Below are 23,161 nucleotides of genomic sequence, written 5' to 3' on the forward strand. Positions count from 1 at the left end.
AATAATACTTTGATATGTGCTGCACCATGTCCACTGCAACCGTCTTTTACACTGTGTTCAAAATTCTGGAGGGACGCATTAAATTATGATATTTTACCTGCTAGGTTAATCTTCTATCTGATGAGCGACAGTTGACACCAGATTAGGGAAAAAAGATCCAAAATGGAAAGAGGCAGTCAGTGTTCTGAGTGAAGGATTATCGAAATACCGATGCTGCTTTGTGACAAAACGGTATCATTTTCTTTGCACATGCTCTCGTCTGTAAATGGCTATATTGTGGACCAATACAAATTGTTTAGTATCAGGCCACTTTTCTTTTGCCTATATCAAACTGCTATTTTTATTCTCAACCTATACCACAAACCACGTTTCTCACATATTAAGTAATCAACTGACCTTTGCAGAAACATTTGTATGTAGATGTTTATTGTGTAAACAGGAAACCCATAGTGATCCTTTGCATTGCTGTACTGTTTCCATTGAGCTATTTGCAAACGCAAGACACAGATTTGACGTTTCTACATTTCATGAAAGCTGAATATCAGGGGGAAAAATTCAGACAGTGTGAAGATCACAGCAAGAACGCCGTGTGAAAACAATGAATATCTTATGCATCGGTACACTTTTCTGTCTTGTGTCAGGTTAGACTTTCATACTTTTATTCCAGATAATTTTCATGGTAAAGGCAACAGGAAGTTCCATCTTGTTGAACGTAAAGCCACTTTGACTATAATATTAGTACCATGTGGAACCAGTATTATTGGCTATGTGTAAAATTAACCAAGGGTCAACATCTAATGTATATTATTGGGATTAAGAAAACAAATATACTGATGACTCTACGCAGTACTCTGGACTAATACACGTCTCTCTACCAAATGATGAATATAGATGATATGTTTATTAAGCAATTGTTTTTGCGAACAAAAAAAAGTCCATTGAGCAAATTTGGCTGCCAGTTTTCTTCGATTAAAATAATAAATGCATTTGAATAGTTATCTCTTCCTTCCTGCTTTCACTCCATTCAGATTTTCCTTGATTAGTTCCATTTTTGCTAAGCCTGCATTTCTTGTGAAATATTCTGTTTTAATAGTTACTGCTGCTGAGAAAATCCTCCATCAGACTCCTCCTTTACAAACAGCTGCCGTTGGAACCACTGTAATGCTGAATTGCCACGTTGATTGGTATGCGAGTGGAGGTGTTCACTGGTACAAACAACAGCAACGAGAATATCTACAATTCGTTTACATAGTACGTAAACACTTTGCTTCAAATGGAAGATTTTCTGGAAAAGTCAACGCTGACTCGAAAATATATACGCTTGTGATTCAGAATGTGCAAAGAAATGATTCAGGTCAATATTACTGTGCAGCTAGGGAATTTTATGGAGTCGCCGACAAAATGGGAAATGGATCGAAATTGCTTATAACAGGTAGGGTTAAAAATAGTTTACTCGTTTCACCATCAATAACGAGGAATGTTGGACTATAATTTTGCATTACCTCTAGCAGTCTCAAAATCACTCCAGTGCAGTGTGTAAGTGAATAAATAATTAGGATGATAAGACAGATGAATGCCAGTTGCACAGATAATGCAGGACTTCAGATTCCTGGAACACTGGGAATGAGTTATGGCTGATGGAAAATTTTACAGGTGATGGTTGTGTTTGAACAGAGCTGGGACGAAATTTCTTGTGGAATATTATGCTACTGTTACTGAGAGCAATTAACCCTAAATTGGAATTGGTGAGAGAAAGAGAAGCGAATAGTTGAAGACAATTCTTGGGTTCACATTCGCTTGAGATTATGGGTGGCTTTTGCATAGAGAGTTCCAAGTTAATGCGTGAAGACTGAAAACTGGAGAAATAAATGACGTCCAAAATAGAACTAACATGCTTGGCAAATAGCTAACAATATTTGGGAGCTACAGGCACGATTGCCATGTAGGAACATAATATTGTAACAATGACAGAGCTCTGGCTGAAGTAGGGAAAGACTTATTCTACAGATAGAAAATGAAAGACACGAGGAGGAATAGAACTATATGTTTAACTGGGTACTTAGGGTGGCACGGTGATTCAATGATTAGCACTACTGCCTCACAGCGCCAGGGACCTGTTTTTGATTCCCGCCATGGGCGACTGTCTGTGTGGAGTTTGGACATTCTCCATGTCTGCGTGGGTTTCCTCTTGGTGTTCCGGTTTTCTCCCACAATCCAAAAGATGTACAGTTAGGAGAATTGGCCACACTAAATTGCTCTGAGTGTTAGGTGAATTAGTCAGTGGTAAATGTAGGAGAATGGATCTGGGTGGGTTAGTCTTCGGAAGGTTGGTTAAGCCAAATGGCCTGTTTCCACACTGTATGGAATCTAATCTAATGTAGTTCAGTGCTGTTTCAGAGGGGTCAACAACCAATATCGAGTGAAGGAATGATAGTAGAACGAGTACACCAATTAGTGTAGCGAAATGTAAATCACCTCGTGAAGGAAATCTGCAGGAAATTTCCAGGACTTGTGAATGGTCGTAACTGAAGACATTAATTAGACAAATGGAATCTGGTCATTTATGGCACAATGAGGAGCAGGATTTTGTATACTGTATTCAGAACAGATTCCTAAAAAAGGAGCATGAAGCATTGTCAAAACTGATCCTTGGAAATGAGGTGGGCAAATTTGCCTTTGGGCAAATATTTTGTAGACAATGGCCTTTGTATTATACGTTTCAGTATGGTGATAGGAAACAAGTTGGTACAAGCCAAAGTGGGAACAAAATCAGTTAGGGGAGAAGTTAGCATCAATGGGGCAAAAGCAGAGTTGTGCACAATTGGCTGGAACAAATGATTGGTGAAAACAAAAAAAAATCAATAAGACTGTAAGATACAGGAGCAAAATCGCCCATCTTTCCTCAGACATAAGGCCTAATACTGCTCAGAGTATTCAAAATGCGGTCTACCAGAGCATTCTACAGCCTAAGCAGCATATGTTTGCTCTCGGTTTCTAGTCATCTTGGAATGAATGACAACTTCGCATTTGCCATCCTAACTGCCAACCCAACCTATAGGTTAATCTTGACAGAATTCTGAACGAGTACTCATAAGTCACTTTGAACGTCAGTTACTAAAGGCTTCCACACTTAGAAAATAAGTCTGTGTTCTTCCTACCATAGTAGATAACCTCACACTTTTCCACATTGCATTTAATCTGCCACTTATCTGCAAAAGTGCCTCACATGTTTAAATTCTTTTATTTGAAACTCCCTGCTTCCTGAACACCACCTATACTTCCACTTACCTTTGCTTCATTTGCGAATATAGCAACAACACATTCACTTCCAACGACCACATCGTTAATATTTAATGTGAACGGTTGTGGTCCCAACACTAACGCCTTTGGAACTCCACTAGTCACCGGCTGCCATCCTGAAAAAAAAAGATCACGTTATCCTTCCTCTCTGCCTTGTTCCAGCCAGCCAATCCTCTATCCATGCCAGTGCCTTTCTTCCTTCAAACTGGAGATGGATCAGGTATAATCAAATGATTTTTCTTAACGTGAAGATTGGTTTATCTTTCCACTCTGCCTTCTTCCAGTCAACCAATCTTCTATCCATGATAGTGCCTTGCCTCCTTCAAAACGGACATGGATCAGGTACAGTCAAGACATTTTTTAAACGAGATGATAGGACAAACAAGTTATGAGTTCCCTGGATAATAGTGGAGATAGAAACTAAAATTAAACAGAAAAAAAATCGTGCTTATGACAGGTATGAGGCAGAATTAACATTAAGATCCAACAGCAACAATGCAGGTTTAGAGGGGAATTGAAAAAGCAAATAAGACAAGAAAAAGTACTTCCAAGACCACAATAACAGGTAACAGAAGAGGGAATCGCAAATCATCGGATTGGTAGATGCAACTATGAGTGGGTAATGGAAGAGTAGGGTCGATTCGAGTCCACAAGGTGATTTATACATTGAAGCGGGATCATAGCTGAGATGTTAAATGAATACGCTATATATTTATGGAAGAAGTGGATGTTGTCCCTGGCTATGGTGATAGCAGAGGATTTATTTGTCACTGTAAGAAGTCAGACAGAATCGTAAGCTGTAAGGATGACAACAAAGGACATTGACAAGGTAGTGGATTGAATGGAAAGGCGATATATAAGGTTCAATGTGAGTTGAGTCACTTCGGTGGGAAGAATTTTGAAATACACAATAAAGTAGATGGTACAATGATAAAGGAGAGCAGGAACAGGGGGACCTTGGGATGGATGTGCTCACATCATTGAAGGTGACAGGTCCTGTGCAGAGAGAGCAGTCGATGAAGAATGCTGTGCCCTTGGCTTTATTAATTGGAGCAAAAGGTCGAAGAGCAAGGAGATGTTGAAGTTTCAAAAGATGTGCTAGATATCAGCTGGCATGTTTTGTAATATTGTGGGTGTTACAGTATCGCTGAGAATACAAAACACTGGCAATAGGGCTGAAAAGATTTACAAGAATGTATCCAGGAATGACAAGTTTCAAATATGTTGATAAAAATAAGGAAGTAGGGTTGTTCTCTTTGGCGAAAAGAAAGATGAGAGAAGACTTGATCGATATTTTCAAAATCATGAGCAGCTTCTAGAGTAGAGGAGGAGAATCTTTTCCTGCTGCTGAAAGGAACGTGGACGATCGGGAACAATTTCAATATAAACAACAGTGTTGTGGAAATTAAACTTTATTTCACCCAGCAAGTAGTTAGGCTATGGAATGCAGTGGCTTTAAATGTGGTGAGGGAATTTCAGTTGAGGCATTTGTAGAAACATTGGATTTTTTTTTAATGGAAGTAGTGTGCCGAAGACATACAGAAAGAAAATAAATCAAGAGCATTCGAATAAGAGTATGATGCTCGTTTACGGAGCCCATGCAGCCACAATAGGGAGAATGGTCCTGCTCAATGTTATAACAATTTTGTGATTCTGTGATGCTTCTCCAACTCAACAGGTTCCCCAACTGTCTTTCTCTTATCATCACCACTGGATGAAATGTTTCACATGGAATCTATCACATTGGTATGCTTAGTAAACAACGTGTTCTCTGATTCATTTCCCATCGGCTGGAATATTACCACAAGGGATAACAAGGCTTGGACGTATTCGGGGACAATTATCTCTGCTGGAGAATACGGTATCATAAGTCACTTCAGAGTCCCAGCAGAAACATGGAAACACGGAGCTTTAATCACTTGCTCAGTTCAAATCAACTCAGAAGAAATTCTTACCAGTGAAAATATCTCCTATAGAAGAGGTAAATGTTGATATAGATGATGTTTATTGATTTTGCATAATCTTCTCCCTTTTTATATCTGCCTCCGATCATTTGGACTTTTATTGATTGCATTATTCAATGCCACACTGTTTAGCTGTACGAATAATGCTCTGAATCTATTTGAGCAGGCCATTCGTGTATACTAAGGTAAAGTAAATAACTCCTTGCTTTCACAGATTAAAATTGGAAAAATGAAGCTGTATTTACAAACTACAGCTGAATTTCAAAACAAATTCCATTCTGGAAACAGATGATTTGACACGTCAGAAAAACGCCATTATTCCTGTTCTACACAAATATCGCCCTGGCAAAGTTTTGGTAGTGCCATCACCACAAACCCAAGTCCAGATATTTTATATTCCAAAATGCACTTAAAATACCTGATGCCTAAAACTCTGTACACATTTCGAAATGCGGAGCGCTGTCTGAGGACAGAAATTGTCACCTCAAATCCGGATTCGGACACTGGAGTGACACCATGATATTAGAACATGAAACAGAACAGTACAACACAGGAATAAGCCAATCACCACATGTCTGTGTTGACCATGATTCTATTTTAAACTAATCTCGCATTACTGTTTACTTAGATTAGACTAGTTACAGTGTGGAAACAGGCCCTTCGGGCCAATATGTCCATATCGACCCGCCGAAGCACAACCCAGACCCAATCCCCTGCATTTACCCCTTCACCTAACACTACGGACAATTTAGCCTGGCCAATTCACCTAACCTGCATATTTCTGGTTTGTGGGAGGAAACCGGAGCACCTGGAGAAACCCACGCGGACACGGGGAGAATGTGCAAACTCCACACAGAGAGTCACCTGAGGCGAGAATTGAACCTGGGTCTCTGGCGCTCTGAGGCAGTGGTGCTAACCAATTTGCCACCGTGCCACCCGTGGTTCGTTTCCAGCCTGAGGTGATTATCTGTTTGGAGTTCATGCATTCTCCCCACGCTTGCATTGTTTTCCACCAGGTGCTCCAGTTTCCTCTAACAATCCAAAGATGTGCAGGTTTGGCAGATTTAACCTAATTTGGCCTGAGTGTCCAGGCTGTGCAGGTTCGGTGAATTAGCCATGGTAAATGTGGGGTTATTCAGATACATGTGGACTTGGTCTAATTGTTCTTCATAATGTCGGTTTAGATTCGATGGGGCAAATTACCTCTTTCTGCAGTGTAGGGATTCTACGATCCTACGATTTTACCAAATGTCTGCTTAGTTTCCACGTGTCTTTATTATTTGCCTGTTCATGCATCCATATAAATGTCTCTTAAACTTTGCTAACGCGTCCTGTGGCAATGCATTTCAGGCACGTATCACATTTAGCAAAACACTTTCCTCACGCATGCCATTTAACTTTCTGTCATTTTATTAAGACTATGCCCCCGAGAATTTGACACTTCCAGGAAAGAGACTCAAACTATCCAACCTATTTATGTCTCTTATAATGTTGCATAATTCTATCAGGTTACTCGTCAACCTACGTTGCTCCTGCAAAACAAAGCAAAAAGTTAAATTTTGGCCAACATTCCTTTGGAGCTAAGGAATACCTTGGAAAATTTCTCCTGCATCCTCTCCAAAGCCTATCATAATTGCGTATAGTACTTCCAATGTGGCCTCACTAATGATTTAAACAGTTGCAACATGACGTGCCAATTGTTTTCTACTCAACACCCTGACTAACGAAGGCAAGATTCTGTATTTCTTCCTTACTACGTTTTCCACTCCTATTACCGCAATGAGGGAACTGTAGGCACAATCTCTTCTAGGTTCGGTTTTCCTCAATAGTAGAAACATCTTCCAAATTCATTTTATTTAACAACCACGATTAGAGGTAACAACTCTCTATCAGAACACCACTTTTTTCCCCCCTTTGCTCGAGGGGACAAAAAGAAAAGAAAGATTTTTCATTCGTTTAGATTGGCTAAACCATTATAATCTGGGCTCATAGAAGGATTTTTTTCACTATCCTGCAGAGCGTAAATAAGCTCTTGAAAATCAAAACCAGTCCTGCTCGTCATTTCATGAGTTTGATCAAATGAACGTTCTCTTGGCTAACTCCATGAATCGATTACTTTGTATTAATGTGAGTTCGAAGGTGGATTTTAATTCATTTCCTTTCGATATAGTTGTTAAACTGCGTGAACTTCTTTTTTTTTTTAACTGTTTCTTCTACTCGTGGTGAAAAATCACTATTCTTCTGCCCTGAAAGTTAATCATTTTACAAATTCAATGTAACTTCCTAAGTCTCTTCGACCAAATGACACTTTTGAAATATTTTGATCAACATGGAAGAACAAAAACAGCATTTCCATAATTATAGATGTGTTATATTGTAATGAGGTTTGAATAAGAGTCATTTTTTCACAACGATATGCAAGTGACAATTAGTTATAAACTAGATTTAATTCAAACGATTATTATCGATTTATGAAAGTAGCATGGAAAATATTTAACAGAGCACTTATTGAGAGTAATGGCTGCATGGTTCGTTATATGATTGAAGAAGATCTAACTTGTATAAAATTGCTGAAATGAACAGTACAGTGTCTTCGAACATATTGACATAGAAACAATTTATTGACTGCTACAAGCTAAATCTGAGAACACAGAACAGAAGTTGGAAGACAGGGAAGAAGCATTAAGCTTTTGGAAATGGGTAAATATTAACTTGCATCGTTGGTGGAATGGTTGAGAAATTTCCTTCAAGGGGACGGATGAAATTGTACATTGGATACTGATATGTAGAAACATATGCAGAGATGTTAGTGTAATTGTTTTGATTTTGCTTTTATGTGGAAAGAAATTTGAAGGAGTTCATAGCTTCAATCAGCATCTGACACTTCAATGATTCCAAAGTAACATTATTCCATACTGTTTCTTTTCACATTTATCTCACTCTCCTTTCCACTCTTCTCGATTCATTCTGCCTTTCCATTATTTTACATTTAATCTGGGTGGTTAATATTTAATTTAGTTTCTGGGCTTTTGGAGATTCTGACAAGGGTAATTTAGTTTCCCTATTCTCTCTTACTTTGAATTGGAATGGTGAGTCTTTAAGTAACTGATAATTCAATTCTGAACTTTTAACGGGTTTCTCTGTCTTCTCCAGAGTCCCAACATGTCAATTGCCATTTAATGTATTACTGGAATTCATTGATGATAATGCTCCCTCTCCTGATGTTAGCTGCCACAAGTTGGATTTACAAGAAATGTTATTCAGGTAGGATGTGTCCATTGGTGCTGTTACTACATCATCTCACATACCTCAGATACAGTTTCATTGTTTGATTTGATGTTTAAGTTAATTAGCCGAAACAAGCCTGCCCTGTGGTGGTGCAGTGTTACTGTCCTCAACTAAGGCCTGGAAGACCCGGGAGCAAGGCGGGCCGACCTCAAAAGTATAAAGAACAATACAGCACAGAAAGAAGCCATTCGGCCCTCCAAGCCTGCCCCGTTTTTCCATTCCATGCTAAAAATGTCTTCACTTAAAAGAGCTATAACTTGCTATTCCGTTCCTACTCATATATTCTTCCAGGTGCTTCTTGATTGTTGCCATTGTGTCTGATTCCACCACCTCCTCTGGGAACGTGTTCCTAGCATTCACTACCTTTTCAGTGAAACCGTTGCCTCACACGTCTGTTTTAAACTTCCCCCGCATCTCACATCTTGCGCCTGCATCCTCTAGTAAGTGACCTCTCTACCATGAGAAAGATCTTTATACTTTCCACTCTATCTATGCAATTCAGAATCGTTTAAACTTCTACTCTGCCATCCCTCAAACTCGTACCTTCCAGTGAAAACAAACCAGTCGTGCCAACATCTCATCATTAGCTAAAATCCCCGATACCAGGCAGCATTCTAGTCAACCTTTTCTCTACCGTCTCCAAAGCATCCGCATCATTCTGGTCGTGTGGTGAAAAGACCTGTACAAATATTCCAAGTGTGGCCTAACTATTGTTCTAAAAAGCTGTAGCATAACTTGTCCATCTTCATACTCAAAGCCTTTCCAATGAAGGCAAGCATCCCATACGCCTTTTTTAAACTACCTTATCTGCCTACGATGTCAACTTCAGTGATCTGTTCACCTGCACGTAGAGATCCCTCCGTATATCAATACTCCTAAAAGTTCTGCCAATCACTCTATAGTTTCCACCTGTATTTGACCTTCCAAAATTCATCACCTCACATTTGTCCAGATTGAACTCCTTCCACCATTTTTCTGGTGATGCCTCCAAGTGATCTATATCTTGCTATATCCTCTGACAATTCTCCTCACTCTACACAACCTCAACAATCTTTTTGTCGACCACAAGCTTACTAATTTGACCGTTTGCATTTTTCTCCAAAACTTTTATGTCGATCACGAACAGTAGAGGTGCCCACACTGACCCCTGTGGCCCACCGTTAGTCACAGCCCTCCATTCAGAAAACCATCACGCCACTTCTACCTCTGTTTCCTATGTCTACGCCAGTTCGGTATCAATCTTGCCAGCTCACCCTGATATCATGTGACCTCACCTTTTGTACCAGCCTGCCATGAGGTACCTTGTCAAAAGCTTTAATGAAGTCTATGTTGGCAACATGAACTGCTCATCCCTCATCAATCATCTTTGTCATGCCTTCAAAAAAAGCGATTAAATTAGTGTTGCATGACCTCCCCCAGTCAAAACCGTGCTGTTTATCACTAATAGGTCCTTCTCCCTCATAATATTTACGAATAACTTACTGATTACCGACATGAGACTCATAGGACTGGAATTACTAGAAATATCCTGGCTACCGTCCCGAATCAAAGGGACAATGTTGTCTACTCTCCAGTCCTTTGGGACCTCACCTGTGTTCAAAGACGATACAAAGATGTATGTTAATGCCCCAGCAATTTCATCTCTTGCCTCCATTAATATTCTTGGATGGATTGCATCATGGACTTATCTACCTTAATACGTTTTAAGACGCACAACACCTCTTCCTTTTTAATAGCAACTTCACTTGAACACTCGGCACTCCCCTCACTGAGATCATGCTCCACCAATTCATTCTCATTGGTGAATACAAACACCATCTCTTCTGGCTCCACACATAGCTTTACTCCTTTGCCCTTCAGTGGGCCAACCCTTTCCCTGGATGCCCTCGTGCTTTTTATGTATGTGTAAAAGGCCTTCAGACTCTCCTCAATCGTGTTTGCCAACAATGTTTCATCACCCCTTTTCACCCATCAAATTCCGTGTTTAAGTTCTTTCCTTATACATTTCAAGGGTTTCGGCAGTTCCCATCCTCCTAGAATTTATGTATGTTACCTTTTACTTTCTGACCAATGTCTGGTAGTCTGCTCCTGAAGTCTTATCAACTACTATCTGAAATACCCCAACGTGAACAATTTGGATTTACCCTCGAACAGCCACCTCCAATCAAAATTCTCCAGTACCTGCCTAAAACCGTTGTAGTACAATGTCCCCAAATTTAACACCATCATCCGGGGCCTGCTGTTATTCCCATCCATGGGTTTCTTAAAACACACGGTATTATGGCTATTGATTCTGAAATGCTCTGGTAGTGAAACTTCACTCAAGTAGCCGTCTTTATTTCCCTAAACCAGGTCCAGTACGGCCCTTTCCTGCTTGGGCATTTTACATGTTGCATCAAGAATACTTCCTGAATGGCCCTTACAAGTGTTGCCTCATCCAAGCCCCAAGCATATCATGAGTCTCAGTCAATATAGGAGAAGTTAAAATCACTCACTCCAACAGCCCTGCCTTTTTCAAATTAGTCAGAAATCGTGTGTATGAGCAGATTGATTACTGTTATGGACCAGACCAAAGCCCTTCAAAATATAAGAAGGTACCTTAGACTCTAACTTGCTGTTCGTTAAAAGTCAAGTGTAAGATGCTGCATTCCAGGAGCAATTCGTTTGTTCAAACTACTCCACGTTGAGCAAAACGGACTTTATTCGTACATGATAGGTAAAATACAACCAAATGAAAGAAAGAATACATAAGAAAAGATTGTCTTAGCAGAAAAAAGTTGCATTTGTGTCAATGCAAGTCCAGCTTATGAAAACACCAAAGGAAAACTCTCACACAGTATAGCAGTGTCACATGTACTGCAGCTTTCAACCCTGCTGAGATCCCAGCAACAAATGCTGAAATCTGAAACTAAAACTCCTGGCGCTGTTGGATTTTGATCACATCCAGTCAATCTGGGTCTACTGTTCAAATCTGAAAAAAAAAATTTAAAAGCTGTTGAGGAGTTTTCAATGGACCGCTGAAACCTCCGCTTCAAACCCACTCTTAAAAAATACATCGCTTTTAGCCATAGAATCGTCAAAATGATAAAGAAACAGTCAGGTTTATATCATTTTAAATGCTAATTTTCTTTCTTTGCTTCAGGTAACTGCGGGAAAGAATCATCCACAGATGCTAGACCACGTAATCCAGAGCAGCAGGTAAATGCATGAGCTTTTTTTTCTCTCTACAAGTGTACTTGAATTACTTTGGCTTGAAAAATAATGTTTAAGACAGATGATGAAGATGAATGAATAATTCTAAAGATTTCAGTGTGAACAATACAAAAGATTACTGTTTAACATTTTGGTCGAAATTAAATCTGCAGAAGGTATACACGTGGATACTTAAAGTAAAAGGTTATATGTAAATACAAAAGGAATACTGCATTCAACGATGACAGGTTGAAAGCAGTTATAGACCGGTGAGCTTTACTTCAGTTGAGAGTAAAAGTTTGGAAAAGGATATCAGACATAGGATTTATAATCATCACGAGAGGACTATGTTGATTCGGGATAGTCAACACTGTTTTGTGAAGGGTAAGTAGTTCCCCACATACCTTATTGTGTTCTTTGAGAAGGTGACCAAACAGGTGGCTGAGGGTCAACTATTTGATGTGGTGTACATGGATTTCAGTAAGGCGTTTGCCAATGTTCCCAACAATAGCCTATTGCACAAAATATGGAGGCATGGGATTGAGGGTGATTTAGCGGTTTGGATAAGAAATTGGCTAGCTGGAAAATAATATGGTGTTAGTTGATGGGAAATGTTCATTGCGGAGTTCAATTACTGGCGGTGTAAAGCAAAGGATCTGTTTTGGGTCACTGCTGTTTGTAAGTTCCTGAATGGCCTCGACGAGGGCTTGGAAGAACATGTTAGTAAATTTACGGAAGACACTAAAGTTGGTGGAGTTGTGGATAGTCCTGAAGGAATTTGTGGGTTACAGAGGGGCATAGGTAAACTGCAGAACTGTACTGTGAGGTGACAAATGTAATTTGAAATGGTAAAGTGTGAGGCGATTCAGTTCGTAAGGCGTAACAGGAATAAAGTTTACTGGGGTATTGGTAAGATTCTTAGTAGTGTAGAAGAGCAGAGAGATCTCGGTGCACATGTACATATATCCCTGAAAGTTACCACCCAAGTTAATAGGGGTGTTAAGAATGTGTATGGTGTGTTCGCTTTTACTTGTAGAGAGATTGAGCGTCTGAGCCACGAGATCATGCTGCAGCTGTACAAAACTCTAGTGCGGCCGCAATTGGAGTATTGTTTACAGTTCTGGTCGTTGATAGATAAAGAACTGATATCAGGCGTAGTTTGCTTACTCAGAGAGTAGTGGGAACGTGGAACACATTGCCTGAAAGAGCAATTTTAGGGTTTTTGAATGGTCATTGGGTAAACATATGGACGAAAATGGAGTAGTGCAGGATAGATAGGCTTCAGATTCGTTCCAAAAGTCGGTGCAATATCGAAGACCAAAGGGCCTGTTCTGTGCTATCATGTTCTTATGTCCTACGTTCTATATTCTAAGAGCAGATGATAATGCTTTGAATATTATTGTTGGGAATAAATATGATCAACGTGTGAACTCGTCAGAAATTAGGGAAGGGTTAAAAAATAGGTTGATGGTTGCTTCAAATATCAACCAATATTGAGCAAGATGTTCATATTTATTCTGAGATAAACGCAGGTACGTCAGAAGGACAGCTGGATAGCAGCCTTCTCTGTTCCAAGAGATATAAATCCAACCTTTCTTCGTAACTATAATTTCCAAGCTATGGCAAAATTCCAGTAAATCTTCTCTGCCCTCTCTGCAAAGTAATTATGTTCTTCCGGTCGTGTGGTGACGACGATCTTACGCATTCTCATCATTATATTCAAACGTTTATATTCTATGCCTCTGCTAATGAAGAAGACAATTGCATATTTTATTTTCTTAAATTCACTCATGGGAAGTGAACATCGCTGTCAAGGCCAGCATTAATTGTGGAGTCATTTTCCAGAGGACAGTTAAGAGACAATTAAGTTAGACAAGGTAAGGGTAACAGGTTTCCTTCCCCGATGGACATTCATGAACCAGATGATTTTTCTTTCTGAAAATCGGCAATAGTGTCCTAATCATCATTAAACTCAGAATTCCAGATTTTATGTTGAACTTAAAGTCCACCATCCGTCAAGATGCAATTCGAATGCATGTCCCCAGAACATTTTCTATGTCTCCAAGTTAATAGTCTATCGATAATACCACGAAGGCCATTTGTGCCCCAACATGCCTTTGTTGAAAACTCATCTGCTTGCACTGCTACCTGTCGGGATCTGTGCACATGCACGTCAGGTTTTCTCACTTCAAAAACATCTTTTAACATGTTCCCATTTATAGTGCATTCTCTTTTACTGCTTGACGTCCCTAATTACGTTACTTCACTCTTATCAGATTTGGCCTCAATTCATTCATGGCCTCCAACTGTCACTTCCCTTCGTACTGAAACCAACCAATCGCATAATAACCTAAAACAAAAGCTGTCGTCCCATCACTGAGCCCTGGTGAACAGTACTTCAAACAGGTTTCCATTCACAAGGGCTACATTTAACCATTATTCTTTATTCCCAGTTAGTAAGTCAACAGTGGATCTAATTCACCACATTACCCTGTATCCCTTTGGCTTTTGCTTACTTGACCATTCTGCCAAATGAAACCATGTCAACTGCCTTACTGAAATCCATATGCACAACGAACACTGCACTATCCTCATCGATCTCCTTGTCACTTCCACAAAGAATTCAATTAAATTTGTAAGGTGTGACCTTCCGTTGCATAAACCCATACTGATTATCCCTGACTAGTTCATGGTATTCTAAGTGATAGTTCATCTAATCTCCCAGGATTGTAAGAAAACTGCCTGCCACCAAAGTAAGACAAATTGGCCTACAATAAGTTGACATCACATTTGGACAGGTTTTCGACTGCAGACTCATATTTGCATTCACTCTGTCCTCTGACACGTCACGTGTATCTAGTGAGGATTGGAAAATAATGCTCATAGCATCTGGTTTTCCTCCCTTGCCTTCAATATGCTTCAGATTAGATTAGATTACTTACAGTGTGGAAACATGCCCTTTGGCCCAACAAGTCCACACCGACCCACCGAAGCACAAACCACCCATTCCCCTACATTTACCCCTTTACCTAACACTACGGGCAATTTAGCATGGCCAATCCACCTGACCTGCACATCTTTGGACTGTGGGAGGAAACCGGAGCACCCGGAGGAAACCCACGCAGACACGGGGACAATGTGCAAACTCCACACAGTCAGTCGCCTGAGTCATGAATTGAACCCGGGTCTCTGGCGCTGTGAGGCAGCAGAGCTAACCACTGTGCCACCGTGTCGCCCACCAGTGCAATTCATCCAGCTCTGGCGACTGATCCATTTCCAAGAATTCAGATTCCTCTAACCTTGTGATTATTTGTCTAATATCCACACTGTTTCTTTTGGAATGCGACATTTACATCATCCCTTTGCTTTGTAAGGCAAAAAAACATTTAATTTTTGTCTGCGTATCCTCTGCATCTGCGCATAAATTCCCTTCTTTAACTCAGGTAGGAACCACTTTTTCTTTAACTATCATTTTGCTCCTTAAATACGAGTGAGATATCTTTCAGTTTTCCGTGATCTTGCTTGCTAATAGTTTTCTTGTGCTCTCTTTGATATAGAGTCATAGAACCAGAGTCATACACCATTGGTAAATAGACCATTTCCTGCATTTCGATCATACCAAGCAGTTATCCTATAAAAATGTAATCCCATTTGCCAGCATTTAGCCATTATCCTTCTGAACCATTCCTATTCATACACATATCCAGATTATTTCTGAATGTTGTAATCATACCAGCCTCCACCACTTCCTCTGGCACTTCATTGCATACATGCAATAACCTGTACGTGAAAAAGTTGCCCCCCTTTGGACCCATTCATATCTTGCCCTCTCATCTTGAACCAATGTCCTCTAGTTTGGCACTTCCCCAACTCGAGGATTTTTTTTTTATAGTATCCATCCATGCCACTCATGACTTTATAAACCTCTCCACGTCACCCCTCAGCCTCCGATGCTCCAATGAAAATTGCCCCAGCCTATTCAGCCTCTCACTATAGCTAAAATCATACATATCTGACAACACTGTTATGAATCTTTTCTGAACTATTTCTAGTCTCACTATATTCTTTCTATGGGTGTAGTGTGTGTGTGGTGGGGGGGGGGGGGGGGGCGGAAGAGACCAGGATAGCGTGTAATACTCTAAAACCGGCTTAACCAATGTCCTGTACGGCTGTAACATGACCTCTCAACTCCTATACTCAATTCCCTGATTAATGAAGGCAGGTATACTAGTGCCTTCTTCACTATCTTATCTGTCTGCGACTCCACTTTCGACAAACTATGCACCTGCACTCCGAGGTCTCTTTGTTCAGAAATATTCACCAGGACCTTACCATCATATCTATAAGTCCTCCCCTGATTTGCCTTTCCAAAATGTAGCACCTAACATTTATCTAAATTAGAGACATCTGTCACTACTCCACCAATTGACTCATGAGATCCTTTTCACTGCCAATTGCAGTGTCATCTGCAAACTTCATAACCCTACCTCTTATGTTAACATTCAAATCAGTTATTTAAATGAAAATAACAGTGGACACGACATTGATCTTTGTTGCACATTACTGGTCACTCGCCTTCAGATAAAAAACAATCCTTCACCTTACCCTCTGTTTTCTCCCTTTGGACCAATTCTGCATCCGAATAGCTGGTTCTCCCTTGAATCTAATGATCTAAACTTGCAAACTAAGCGACATGCAGAACCTTGAAATAGAGCGAACTGAAGTTGATATAGATCACATCCACCTCTCTGCCCTCAGCAATCCTATAAGACCATAAGACATAGGAGCGGAAGTAAGGCCATTCGGCCCATCGAGTTCACTCCGCCATTCAATTATGGTGATGGCATTTCAACTCCACTTACCCGCATTCTCCCCGTAGCCCTTAATTCCTTGTGACATCAAGAATTTATCAATTTCTGCCTTGAAGACATTTAGCGTCCCAGCCTCCACTGCACTCTGTGGCAATGAATTCCACAGGCCCACCACTCTCTGGCTGAAGAAATGTCTCCGCATTTCTGTTCTGAACTTACCCCCTCTAATTCTAAGGCTGTGTCCACGGGTCCTAGTCTCCTCGCCTAACGGAAACAATTTCCTAACGTCCACCCTGTTGTTACTTCTTCAAAAAATAGAATTCAGTTAGTGAGACACGATTTCCCACTATCAAAGCAACGTTGTCCATCTTTACTCAGTCCTTGCTTTTTGAAATACATGCATATCTTGTACCTCAGGATTGCCTGCAACAACTTTTCCACCAAAGATATCAGGCTGACCAGTTAATAATTCACTAACTGTTCCTTAACACTTTTCTAAAATAGTTGCACAACATTAGCCAACGCCCAGTTTTCCAGCACCTCACCTGTGGTTATTGATGATAAAAGAATCTCCGCAAATGGGCCCTGTTATCCATTCCCTCGTTTCGCTCAGAGTCTAATGGTACACCTGATTAGGTCCCGTGGATATATCCATCTTTTTGGGTTTTAAGACGTCCAGCACCTGCTCCTTTGCAATTTTTTCCAAGATGTTGGTATTAACTTCCCCAAGTTCTGTATCTCCCATATCTTTCTCCACAGTAAACGCTGATGCAAAATATTGATTTAGGATCTTACCTGTCTCCTGCAGTTCCACAATTATGCGACATTTTTGAACTTAGAGGGATCCTATCTTCTGCCTAGTTACCCCGTTATCATTAATGTATTTGCAGAATGCCTTTGGATTCTTCTTAACTCTATTTACCAACGCTTTTTCATGTCCCTTTTATGCCCTCCTGATTTTCCTCTTAGGTATACTCCGACTGTCTTTGTACTTTTCCCGGGATTTTCCTGCTATGTACACATGACATATGCTTCTTTTTTACTCCTGACCAAAACCTCAAATTCTCTCGGAATCCAGGATTCACTACTCCTACCAGTCTTGCCCTTTACCTTAACAGGAACATACTATCTCTGGACTCCCATTGTTTCAATGTTAAATGATTCTAATTTTCCATTTGATCCTTTATCTGGGAACATCTACAAAAACTACTTTTGAAAGTTCCAGCGTAATGTCGTCAAAATTGGCCTTCCTCCAACTTAAAGCATTAATTTTAAAATTCAAATCTATTTTAAAACTAATAAAATTATGGTGTCCGGCCACAAAGCTCTGCACTACTGACACCTTAGTCATCTGCATTGCCTTACTCACCAAGAATAGGACGTATTTTGCAACTTTTGGAGTAGGTGCATCCACATAATAAATTACTTGTGCACACAAACAATTTTTTCTCTCTCTCTAAGTTCTTAGCATTGCGGCAGAGCTGGTCTATGCTTCAAATATTAATATCCCCTACCATCCCATCCTCCTCTTCTCAACGATTACTGAGACATCCTTACAAATGTGTTTTTTTTTCCCACTGACTATTGGGAGGTCTGTTACACAATCCCAATAAGCTGATCATCTTTTTCTTATTGTTCAGTTCCACACAAATAACATTACTGTACGTATTCCCAGGAATATCCTCGCTCAGTAGTGTCATAGTGTTATCCTTTATCAAAAGCTCCCTCCGCTCCTGCTCCATTTGCTATCCTTCCCCTTGTATCAACATTCTGGAACATAAAGCTGCCAGTTCTGTCCATCCCTGAACCATATCTCGAAAATTACTATGATGGCCCAGTCCCATGTTCTCAACCATACACTCAGTTCATCTGCCGTGCCTGTTCAACCTTTCTGAAATAAATACAGATTAATTTATCAGTCCTACCACGTTCTCTGCTTTTTTCCTGCCTGCTCTGACTGTTTGACTTACTCAACAGAGTTTTTTCCCAACTGCATCAATCTCAGACTGATCCCTTTCCTCACTATCTCCCTGATCCCACCCCGTCCTGTTTTAAATCCTCCCGAGCAGCTCTATGCAATTCACCCCACCAGCATATTAGTCCCCTTCCAACTCAGTTGCAATGTATCTTTCTTATACAAGTCACTCCTATCTCAGAAGAGATCTAAATGATCCAAAAATGTGCATGCTTCGTTCCTGGACCAGCTTCTCAGCGACGCATTCATCTGCTCTATCGTCCCATTCCTAACCCAACTAGCTTTTGGCACTGGGAGAATCCAGATGTTACCGTCTTCGAGGACCTCCTTTTAATATTCCTGCCTCACTCCCTTGACTCTCCTCAGAATCCTGTCCTTCGCTCTTCTAATGTCATTGGTTCCGATATGTGCAGCAACCTCCTGCTAGTTTCTCTCGCAGTTGAGAATATTCTGCACCCTCTCCGAGTTATCCTTGATCCTGGTACCAGGTAGCCAAACCACCATTCTGATGTGTCACTGCCGGTTGGAGACACGTCTGCCTATACATCTGACTAGAGAGTCCACTGTCACAGCCGACGGTTTAAAACTCATTACATTGCAGCCAGTCTCGGTATCTCGCTATCAGTGTTATATTCCCATGATTTCATCACCCCCTACGGTTTCCAAAGCATAGTGGTTTGCGATGTGGATAGCCACAGCAGAATCTTACACGACTTGCCTCACTTTCCTATCTTTCCTGGAGGTGACCCATCTATCTGAACTGATCTTCAGTTTATCTTCCTTCCTGCAACTGCCATTCATCACATGTACAACTCTGTAAATTCCTGATTGCCGCTAACTGCTGATCCAACCGATGCATGGAAACTGATTGGATTGTCAACACATACACTTTCTGGATATATAATTACCAGTATCATGGAAACGCGCCCTAATCTCTCACATCCAACAGAAGTGCACATCACTTTACTAAAGGTCATCTTTGCATCTTGGCAATCTACAGATCCAGAAAAAAAAGTGCAGTTTTACTCCTGTAAAAACACTGCTCCAGGCTAAATTACCAGCTATGTTTTGAGTTTTTGACATTTGAACAAGAGACCGATGTCAATAGAATCACAAAGAAACTACTCTACTCGATATTGTAGATTTACAAAAAAAAACTCGCCATTTAGTTGAGCCTAAGCTGTGATCTCCACACAGATTTCTCCAAGGATAGCTGTTAATTTCCCTGTTCGTTTATTTTTCTTAGATGAACTCCAATGTGTAGAGGACCTTGAAATCAAACAGCAAAGGCAGCAGCTGTGAAGGTTTACCGCTAGGTCAGACAACAATGTAGATTTCCTTCTCTGTTGATTCACTTCCCACTACGGTGTCACTTCTTTGTTTCCCTTCCTCCTCTTTTAAAGTGACGTAGGTTTGATCTTGTTTTCCTCAAAGTTGCAAAACAATGGAAGGCTTATAAAACAGTAATTTTTTGCTCCTAGAATTCGAGCAAATCTGTTCCAACACTGTACATACCTCAACAAGGAGTATCTGTTACTGCACAGTTTTTTCTGTTCTCCATCTTGTCATTTTTTTAAACTCATACCCGGTAAGTTCGATGTTACTGTAGGTTTTCTGCAGCATCGAGTTTTTGTTTTGTGACTATCATAAGTTTATTTTTCTGCTTATTCTTTCTCTGTACTTTTTAAAATCAAGATTCTGGTCCAGATTTGGCAGTACTATTCTTATTTTTTGAAGGACTATGTCTGCATCGTGCCCAATAGATCTCACTAAATACTGCTTCCAACGGGTTCATCACTGATTTATCCATTAGCAGTCCTGCTCAGTGCAAATCAGCCAAATCACTTCTCGGTTTTGCTACGTTTTCCTTCATGCAGTTTTAATCTTTGATTCCTGGTTTAACTCGGTCCTTTAACAGTAAAATGTAACTGAATTGTGATCACTATTTCCAGCAGTTGACCACTGTCAGATGCTCGCTCACTTGCCTATCTTCATCTCCCGGGGCTAAAACTTGCGAAGTCTCTCATTTCGAGTGATGGCATTGACGCATGTTGCCTTTCTTTTAAAAAAAAGTTTTATTTAGAAGCAGTTCATGATTTTTTCAATCTCAATGCTGCGTATATTATCTGAACTCTTGTTGGAATTGGGGTAGTTAAATTGTCTTCTACTATTGTTGAAATGTTATACCGAAGGGCAAACGTTGTCTAAATATATATTCATCTCTCTTCCTCTCACTATTTCGGGTCTGTTGTACACTCCAGTTGTGTGACTGCCCCTTTTTTTTAATTCCAAAAGTTAATCCATAATGCCTTGTTTCTTAAGCCGTTTCGTTTATCATACGTTGATTTTTTAAACAGTAATGATGTATCCCCTGTCCTTTTGATCATCCACATTATTCTACTTTAACAATGTATGACCAGGCATAGTAAGTGGTCACTTTTGCCGTTCATTTAGCCAATTTTCGATTATAGCAAAGGCACCATGCTTCCATATGCTCTCCTATGCCATTAGTGCATCTGCCTTAGTTGCAATACTCATTGTATTGTACTATAAACAACTGAATTCCTTTGCTCGTCATTTTAAAATTCTCGTTTCTTTGTTTCTCTGAGCCGCTGTCTCCATCACAAACCAACATTCTAACTCGCGTTTTATGATCTGAATCTGACACATCTAATCCTATGCTTTGATTCCCACACTCACATCATATTGAGTTTAAACTCTCACTAAGGGAACTAAAGAAAGCCCCTGCAAGGGTACTTTCGCAACTCTGACCAGGTGCAGCCCATCAGGTTTTACAGGTCCCACCTTCCTCAGAAACAGTGCCAATACCTAAGAACCGAAACTCCTGCCTGACGCATCATTTCTCTAGTCAGGCACTCATGAGGTAGCAGCTGCTGTTTTCTCCTGAGTGGCCTTCACCCAACGGTATCCAAGATGGCATTTACGTTTGACGGTGCAATGGTCACAGTGGACTACTACACTTCCTCCACTATTCTCCTACTATGTTTAAGGGTCACTCATTACGTTTTCTCCCTGTGTAATCTTCACTTGACATAATCTATGGATGTGATGGCACTGCAGGGGTGAAGTGGAGATTCACCAGGATGTTACAGAGATGCAGTAGTATCGCTATAAAGAGAGACTGAATAGTCTCTCATTTCTTTTAGAGTGGACAAGGCTGAAGGGAATCTTTATTAAGGTGCATAAGATAATGAGCAGCATGATTATGGTGGAAAGGCAGTTTCCCCCTTAATTGAAGAATCAATAACAATGGGCCTAATTTTAAGGCGAAAGATTCAAGTTGTCGAGAGGATTTGCAGACAAAAAAAAACTGAAATGCACTTCTTGGAAGGGTAGTAGAGGCAGGTAATTTGTAATCAGTGGTTAGCAAGAAGCCATTTTCAATTCTGCGCTGGTGGATATCAATGGGATAAACGGTTATGAACTTTAAAACTAACACATCTGAGGGAGTGGAGATTTGCAACCCGCTCGCCGATTTTATGAAAAAAAAACTTGAACTAGTCGTTGAATTGGAAATCATTACGGGTATGTGAATGTAAAATCTAACTGAATGGTGCTATATGACAGAAGTGACAAATCAACGCTTATGGCAGCTCGATGTATATATGATTAATGATATCTGATTTCTTCCATAGACTGTCTATGCTCATTTAGCATTCACTGTAGACTCAACGGTCTGATGGGACACACATTCTTGAATTGAAGAACACATCCAATGGCTTTTGTTTTCTCCCGTTATGAAGGCATAAAGAGACTTTACTCAGTAATAATCAAATTAATATTTCCTCCACTCTGTGTTATGAATCCCAAAGGCATAAAGTGGAGGACGTATTCAGAAGAAGAAGTGACAAAATGAAGCCTGAAGTTCCACTTGATGAGGATAGGTCATCGCTGCCCTATGTTTTATATATATATATATATATATATATATATATATATATATATATATACACATATGTCATTACAAATGATCATTCCAAAATAGAAGTAATGCAGCCACTACTGACGACTGTTTTGTTTCATATTATTAATATTCATCCAGGTATGTTGGTATTGCTTGTTCGCTCAGTAGTCTAGATAAATGTATCATTTACATTGAAGAACTGACTTAAATATCTTTAAGAGGTAACCATCATAAGTGAGTTTATTTTAGCATATCAGTTCTTGTGCTGAAAATAAAGAACAAGTGTCGTTAAAGGGCAGTGCCAAAATGTTGAGATCATTGCAATGGAAGAATGACTTTTACACATATTTCTACTTTAACATGAAAGTAATTTTATTGGGACCATATAGTTACTAACAGTCCCCCTTCCATCCAACCCCCACACCCTACCCCACCAACAGTGCCGTTTAGCTTCATCCAACAAAGGAGAGCAAAGTTTTGGAAAAATTCTGCCAAACAGTCTTAGCAAGATTTTGCTTCATTTGCTATTAATACGCTGCTGCCTTTGCCTTGACGATTGATGGGGACATCATTTAAAATATTAGATACCACATCTTTCAAATACTCTTCTTCATTTTTAACGGTGTAGAAACATCACACGTCTTACAGCATTTGTGGTGAGAGAAACAGAACTAACATTTCGAGTTCGATACTGTTATCCTTCAGT

At 40.1% G+C, this 23,161-nt stretch overlaps 1 protein-coding gene across 2 annotated transcripts; it reads left to right on the forward strand.

Annotated features, from left to right (window-relative positions):
• The first annotated feature begins 502 nt into the window (after window positions 1–502).
• On the forward strand, window positions 503–23,161 carry LOC122552427 (immunoglobulin kappa light chain-like). 2 transcript variants are annotated; one of them, XM_043695157.2, is made up of 6 exons: window positions 503–641; window positions 1,094–1,432; window positions 4,979–5,281; window positions 8,418–8,528; window positions 11,695–11,750; window positions 22,187–23,161. In XM_043695157.2, the coding sequence occupies exons 1-6, from the start codon at window positions 599–601 to the stop codon at window positions 22,229–22,231; spliced, it is 897 nt and encodes a 298-aa protein (XP_043551092.2). In that variant the 5' UTR covers window positions 503–598; the 3' UTR covers window positions 22,232–23,161. The 2 variants fall into 2 exon arrangements, with proteins under 2 accessions (XP_043551092.2, XP_087841317.1); XM_087985191.1 differs by lacking the exon at window positions 8,418–8,528.

The sequence above is a fragment of the Chiloscyllium plagiosum genome, unplaced genomic scaffold (genome assembly GCF_037043375.1).
Source record: "Chiloscyllium plagiosum isolate Xiang-an unplaced genomic scaffold, Cpla_swu_hap1 HiC_scaffold_50, whole genome shotgun sequence".
Lineage (NCBI taxonomy): Eukaryota > Metazoa > Chordata > Chondrichthyes > Orectolobiformes > Hemiscylliidae > Chiloscyllium > Chiloscyllium plagiosum.